This window comes from Thecamonas trahens, assembly GCF_000142905.1.
Source record: "Thecamonas trahens ATCC 50062 unplaced genomic scaffold supercont1.19, whole genome shotgun sequence".
NCBI classification, from domain to species: Eukaryota; order Apusomonadida; family Apusomonadidae; genus Thecamonas; species Thecamonas trahens.
The window spans coordinates 20560-27665 of record NW_013657661.1 but is presented as its reverse complement, the minus strand read 5'-3'; the positions used below and the strand labels follow the sequence as shown (position 1 = coordinate 27665).

General features: G+C 66.1%; 2 protein-coding genes across 2 annotated transcripts in view; one reads left to right on the top strand and one right to left on the bottom strand.

Annotated features, from left to right (window-relative positions):
• AMSG_04796 (ATPase family AAA domain-containing protein 2) overlaps positions 1 to 3638 on the top strand; it is a gene marked incomplete at both ends in the record, with an annotated part of 4148 nt that extends 510 nt beyond the window's left edge. The window contains 2 exons of the mRNA XM_013903017.1: positions 46 to 1599; positions 1623 to 3638. Coding sequence (XP_013758471.1) covers positions 46 to 1599; positions 1623 to 3638 — 3570 coding nt within the window. The remainder of the gene's footprint in view (positions 1 to 45; positions 1600 to 1622) is intronic.
• Positions 3639 to 3643: 5 nt separating this feature from the next.
• Positions 3644 to 6536, bottom strand: AMSG_04795 (uncharacterized protein; the record flags this gene model as incomplete). Its single annotated transcript, XM_013903016.1, has 1 exon — positions 3644 to 6536. The coding sequence occupies one exon, from the start codon at positions 6534 to 6536 to the stop codon at positions 3657 to 3659; it is 2880 nt and encodes a 959-aa protein (XP_013758470.1). The 3' UTR covers positions 3644 to 3656.
• Between the last annotated feature and the right edge of the window lie 570 nt (positions 6537 to 7106).

Below are 7106 nucleotides of genomic sequence, written 5' to 3'. Positions count from 1 at the left end.
CCCCCCCCCCCCCCCCCCCCCCCCCCTTTTCCGGCACAGTGTGAGTTCTGCTTCATCTGCGTCGATGGCGGCGAACTTTTGGTGTGCTCGTCAATAGGCTGCCCGCTCGCCTACCACCCGGCGTGTCTCCGCCTCGCCCATCGTCCGTCTCCGCTCGATGGCCCTGATGACGACTGGTTCTGCCCACGCTGCCGGGCAGAGGGCCGCGGCTCGCCGGTTCCGCCCAGCGCCAACCACTTTGATGACTCGGACGAGGCGTGCTACCTCTGTGTCGAGGGTGGCCAGCTGCTCTGCTGTGAGCGGTGCACTCGGACGTACCACTCACGCTGCCTCGCACGCCGACACCGCCCGCCGCTGGATGCTGACGACGACGACGAGTGGGTCTGTCCGCTCTGCCTCCTCTCGCCGTCCGAGTGCGAGGCTGGCAACGACGACGTCTCCTACATTCTCAACAACGACATCGCCAGCCAGCACGGCCGCGGCGGAAAGCGCTCGCTTGCACCGGCGCCGCCGCCACGCGAGATCCCGGTCGACAGCGAGTGCTACGAGTGCGGCCGGAGCGATGGTGCGCTCGTTGCCTGTGACGACTGCCCACGCGTTTTTCATGACCGCTGCGTCGTCGAGCGCTACCGGCGCGACCCGGACGCGCACCCGGACGAGCTCTGGCACTGCCCGATCTGCGTCGTCGCCAAGGGCCTCGGCTACTCGCTTCGCCGGCGCGACACCATTGCTCCTCCGGCGGCGGCATCGGCACCAACCACACCGGCCCAGCGCCAGTCGCGCTCGCGCAAGGCGTTGTCGACAAGGAGCTCGCGTCCCCGCCGCTCGCCGCGCAAACGCTCGCGTTCCTCGGCCTCGCGCACTGAGCGCATCCCGCGGAACATGGTCGCGTACCGCCCACCCAAGCGCCACCGCTCGCTGCTGGCTGTCAATACCTCGTCCGGTTCGGGCTCGTCGTCGACTTCGGGCTCGCTACTTGGCGCTCGTGCGCGCACCCGCTCCGCTCGCCGCACCGCCTCGGCTCGCCGCACCACCTCGCCGCACTCGCGGGTCCGGTTTGACTCGTCGGCGTCGGGCTCGTCGTCAGACTCCTCGTCTGGCGTCCACGGCTCGCAGCGGACCCACCACAGCCACGGACCAGGCGGACACGGGCACGGGCGCGCCCGCCACGGCCCGGGCAAAAACAAGGCCAAGCTTGCAGGCAAAGCCAAGTCTGGCACTGCCGCCGAGCCGATTGCCGTCAACCCCGACATCACCTTTGACTCGGTCGGCGGTCTCGACGACCACATCCGCGCTCTCAAGGAGCTTGTCGTCCTTCCGCTCGTCTACCCGGAGACCTTTGCCGCCCTCGGCCTCCACGCACCAGCGGGCGTTCTCTTCCACGGCCCACCCGGGACAGGCAAGACGCTCATGGCCCAGGCCGTGGCCAACGCCGCGTCGGCATCCGGAACACCTGTCGCCTTTTTCATGCGCAAGGGCGCCGACTGCCTCTCCAAATGGGTCGGCGAGGCCGAGCGCCAGCTGCGGATGCTCTTTGACGCCGCCGCCGCCGCCGCCCCGTCCATCATCTTTTTTGACGAGATCGACGGCCTCGCCCCGGTCCGCTCTCACGACAAGACCAGATCCATAACTCGCTCGTCTCCACACTTCTGGCCATGATGGACGGCGCGTCTGCCCGCGGCCGTGTCGTCGTCATCGGCGCCACCAACCGCGTCGACGCCATCGACCCAGCCCTCCGCAGACCTGGCCGCTTTGACCGTGAGCTCCTCTTCCCGCTGCCGTCGGTCGAGGGCCGCAAGGCCATCTTGGCCATCCACACTGCCAAAATGCCCAACCAGCCGTCCGACGACACACTCACGAACCTCGCCGCCGCCACGGCAGGCTACGGCGGCTCGGACCTCCGCGCGCTTTGTACCGAGGCGACTCTTGCCGCCTTTCGCCGCACCTATCCCGCCGTCTACACCGCGGCCGGCAAGTACACGCTTGACGCCGCGGCTGTGACCGTCACTGACGCCGACTTTGACGCCGCGCTCGCGTCAGTCACTCCAGCGTCGGCCCGCTCCTCGCCTGCCGCTGCCTCGCGCCTCACCGAAAACGAAGTGCTGCTGCTCGACGCGCCGCTCCGCGCTGCCCTTGCCGGCCTTCAAGCCCAGGCTCCAAACCTCATCCCGACATCTGCAACCCATCCGGCCTCGCACTGGCTCCTCCACCCGGTGCCTCTCCATCGCCCTGCCCTCTGCCTGGTTGGCGATAGCGGCTCCGGCTCCTCCCGCCTCCTTTGGGCGCTCGCGCACACCTGCCAGGGCATGCCGGTCTTCAATCTCTCATCCACCGCCATTCATAGCTCGCCGACCGGGACTGCTGTCGCTGACGCCTTCCAGGAGCTCCCGCGCGCGCTCCCGGCCCTGATTGTCATCCCAGACCTCGATACCTGGGTCGACCTCGTCCCGCCTGCCTCCATTGAGGCCTTTCTCGCCGCTTACACCGCACTCCCGCCGCCATTGCCGGTCCTGCTCCTTGCGTCGTCGGCGGTCCCGCTCGATGAGCTCGGGCATCCGCGGCTGGCGGCACTCTTCTCCGGCCCACGCGCCACGCTGCACGTCCCGCGCCCCTCGCGCGCCGCCGTCGAGGTCATCCTCGCCGCCCATCGCTCTTCGTTCTTCAGCTACCAGCCGGGCAGCGTGCCCGAGACCGACGACGAGGATGAAGACGAGAGTCTCGGGGCGACACATGACATCCACCGCCCCTCGACAGGCCTCCCTGCCCCAGCGCCGCTGCCCGGAGCACTGTCGCCCGCTGACGCACTGGCGGCAATCGCACGTCGCTCAGCCGCCGCCACAGAGCACTCGCCCGCCTCGCTCTCGGACGAGGCCGAGCTGGCCTCACTCGAGGCACAGGAGGAGCACGCCCTCCTAGAGCTTCGCATCTACCTCCGCAACGTCGTTGCCGAGCTCAAGCGCCAGCCGCGGCTCAAGCCTTTTGTCCGCCCAGTCTCGGCCAACGCCTTCCCCGACTACTACGACGTCATCGACACGCCGCTCTGTCTCGAAGACATGGACGACCGCGTCTCGGCCGGGCACTACACCTCGACAGCTGCCTTTATGGCTGACATCAAGCTCATTCGAGACAACGCCTACGAGTACAACCCGCAAGGTGACCCAGCGCGGACCCGCAACCGAGCCGACGAGATGTATGACCTTGCCGCCTCGCTCATCCACCGCTTCGATGTTCGCACCCTCGGCTCCATGCTCAAGCGGCTCGCCACGCTTCGCGCGCGTCACTTCCGGGTCCTTCGTTCGGCCGGCGAGCACGCCAAGGCCAACGTGTCTGGCAGTCATGATCCGCCGCTCTCAAGTGGCTCGGCTCCGCTCCCGCCCCCGCCGCCGGTCCTGCCCCCGCTCCCGCCGCCGCCTCCCTCGCCTGCCCGCCGGACGGCATTCATCCCACCACCCACCCACCATATTGCTGCCTGGGCTGAGCTCACCGACTCATTGCTCGAGGCGCTGTTCGCCGACGGGCCGCCACACATCGACGCCGTCTTTCGGGTTCTCGCCGAGCTCGGCCGCATCATCGAGCAGCACAAGCACGCCGCCGATAAGCGCCCGGCACTGCAGGCTGCCGCTGGCCTGCTTGTGTAGTGATACTGTCTTTCCTCTTTACCGCATCGATACCCGCATCGAGTCGATGCTGTTGGCCAGCGACGCTGCCTCGAATCGCGCGTTGGCGAGCAGGCCCGAAGTCTGGTTGTACGCGAGCTCGGTCTCCTTGTAAAGACTAAGGTTTGCGTTGTGAAGAGCAGTGTCGCGGTCGCCCTCGAGCAGCGCAAGCCGCGACTCGAGTCGCGCCACCTCGCCGAGCTGGATCCTGTGCTTGCGTGCGAGCTCGTTCGCCGCGTCAAGCGCCTCCATCGCCTCGGATGCTGCGGCCTCGTGGCCGCGGACCTTGGCCAGGGCGGTGTGGACGCGCGCAAGCTCGGCCGCGGCAGACGTCGACTCGTCCGCAGCCAGCGCCTGTGATTCGGCCAGTGATTCGGCGGCGTGGACAACGTCAGCAAAGTGCGTATGTGCCGTCCGAAGCCGCGCCGCGAGCGCATTGATTCTGTTCCGCGAGCCGGTTCCGATCGTGTTGACGTTGAGCGCGCTTGCCGCGGCGGCCACAGACTCGCGCAGCGCGAGCTTGGCGGCGTCGGCACTCCGGGCGCTGGCGTCGGCCGCAACCGCCGCCTCGCGCGCGGCGGCCAACTCTAGCTCCAGCTTGCGAACCTTGTCGTGCGCCAAGGTGGCGGTCACTGCTGCTGCCGCTGCTCGGTCCTCCGCACCGGCAAGCTCGTTCATCGAAGCTGCCAGGCTTTCAAGCTCAGCAAGAAGCTCTGTCAGCTTGGCATGCGAGCCGAGGCCGGCGGCGTCGAGCAGCGCCCACTGCGACGGTCGCGCGTGTGCGGCGGAGACCTGAACAAGTGCCGACGACTCGTCGAGAAGCGACGAGAGGAGATCAGCCTGGAGCGAGAGCAGCTGCGTGGTCGACGATGTGAGCGATCGCAGCTGGTCGCGGAGCACGAACCGCTGGGTGTCGAGCTCGTCGAGCTCGGGTGGCAGCGCGCCAGCAAGGAGATCCGGGCCGACAGCGCTCGCAGTCGCCGAGTATGCCATCAGCCGCTTCATCTCTTGCTGGACACCCGCGAGCTTGGTGTGTGTGGTTGCAACAGCTGTCTCGAGTGCCGCGCCTTCGCGCTGGGTCTTGCGCAGCATGTCGCGGGTCGCGCCAAGCGAAGCTCGGAGAGAGGTCACTAGCTCCATGACCTTGGTCGACGGCGGCTCCAGCTGCTCGACTGCGTCAAGAAGAACATCGAGCTGAATCTGGATCTTGTTCGTGATCTGCACTCCCGCCATCGGCGTATGCACGTTATGCCGCGTAGCCTGCATCGCGACTTGCTGTGGCGCGGAGGCCGCTTCAGTATCACTTGATGACTGTATGCGGATAGTTGACGCTGTAGACTGCGGCAGTGGCGACGGAGCGGCGGCGACCGAAACGTCGAGATCACCGAGTGTGATGCCCGATGGGGGATGGGCTGTGAATGGGCTGGCTAGCGGCTCTTGGCGGTACACCGGCGCATCGTCGTCGGTGAAGACAATGCCGATTCCGGCGTCACGCGCCGCATCACAAACCTGGTCGTCGAGATCGTCAGCGTCGAGCCCGTTGCCGCGAACATCGATCTCTACCAGCTTGGGCATGGCTGGCGCGTGCGCAACAAGCTGTGCCACAGCAGATGTGTCAAGAGCGGTGCTTGCAGCAGCAAAGACAACTAGAGAGATACCCTGCGTTGCCAGTGTGGCGAAGAGCGAAACAATGCTGCTGGTAGTCAGCTCAGGATTGTTGGACACGTCGAGGACTTCGAGAGACGGCAGGGCGCGCGGCAGAGCGCTTGCGAGAAGGTTGGCGTCGTCGGCATTGATGCTTGTTCCTTTGAGCACAAGTGTGGTGACTCCTTCAAGCGGATATGGAAGCGCATCCAGTGCCGCTGCCAGCTCGCTAACACGTCCGTCGCCGAGCTGTACACCTTCAAGGTAGATGCCGCAGATGGGAGCAGGAGCCGGGAGTGCGCCAACGTTTGCGGCGGCAAGATGGACGACCTGCTGCAGATCATGGCCGTCGAGGTCAAGGTATCCGAGATAAAATCCATCGAGCCGCTCGGAGGTAGCAGCCGCATGCCAGCTTGCGAGCAAGTCGATGAGCGACGGCGAGTGTACGCGGGTCATGGCGAAGGCGAGGGCCTGTCGCCACTCGTCGAGCCCGTCGCCAAAGTAGGCGGCGTCTCGAGCCGAGACGGGCTTCTGCTGAGGAGCCAGCGTGACATCTGTGGTTGGGCGTCGCGTTTCAGCACGGGCAATGAGGCTCGGGACGTCTTTGGGCAGAACTCGGGTCCTGGCGAGCGAGAGCCGCTGCAGCGCTGGCGCCCATCGACTGCCTGCATCGAGGAGGCGCTCAACGGCTGCAGTTCCGAGCGGATTGTCGTCAAGAACAAGGGTAGCAAGGGCAGGCAGCTCGGCGGCTAGAAGCGTAGCGACAGAGGTCGGCCCGAGACCGACGTCACCCAGCGCCAGATGGACGAGCCTGGGCCGAGGGCCGGCGAGCCATCGGCGGACGCCTGCGTTGCCGATGGGCGAGTCGACGACAACAAGTTTTTCCACATCCGGACAGTCATTAGCCAGCGCCTCCATGACCTCTGTCAGGCTTCCCTCTGCTGCGGTACAGTGCCTCAGCTCGATCGAGGCGAGCGCCGGCGAGGCACGCGCTACGGCGGACAGCAGACTCTGATCGACCACGTTGGAGACAATGACGAGCGAGGAGAGTGAGGGGAGGAGGATCGAGCCAGCACCGAGGGCCGATATCAGGGCCGCGCGCGTGTCATCTGTCATGGCGTTGTGTGAGAGCTCGAGCTCCTCCATGCCGGCATTTGCAGCTGCGACGATGAGGCCGCCTGCTGCGGCTGCGGTGTCCGTTGACGCCATGTGTGTCGAGACGAAACGGAGGGCCATGACCCGCGGCGGTAGTGATGACATTGTGGCGGCAATATCTGCCGACGTGGCAGATGCCTCGCACGTCACCGTAGCCATGGCTGGTATGTATGTAGAGTGCGTGAGCTCGGCGTAGAGAAGTGGCCGTTGAGCAAGCGCCAACCATGATGGTCCGGCGCCACCAACAATGATTGAGATTGACCGTCAACCAACGATTATCGGCCGCCATGACACCACCAACAGTGATTGAGATTGACCGTCAACCAACGATTATCGGCCGCCATGACACCACCAACGTTCAAAGCACCGCCTGACTGCCCCTCCCCTTCTGGCCTACTCCCCCCCCCCCCCCTCCCCCACCTACACTCCACACACTCCACCCCCCACCCACCCACACTCCCCCCCCCCCCCCTCCCCTCCTCCTCCTCCTCACTTCATTTCCACTCCACCCGCACCCCTCTCCACCTACACAGTGCTGGTACTGGCATCCCCGACCTGACCTGTAGTGTATCTGGCGGCACCCGGCAGCGCTACTGGGATTGAAAGCCACAGCGACTACCGCTGCTTCTGGCGACCACATCATCCAAGCTG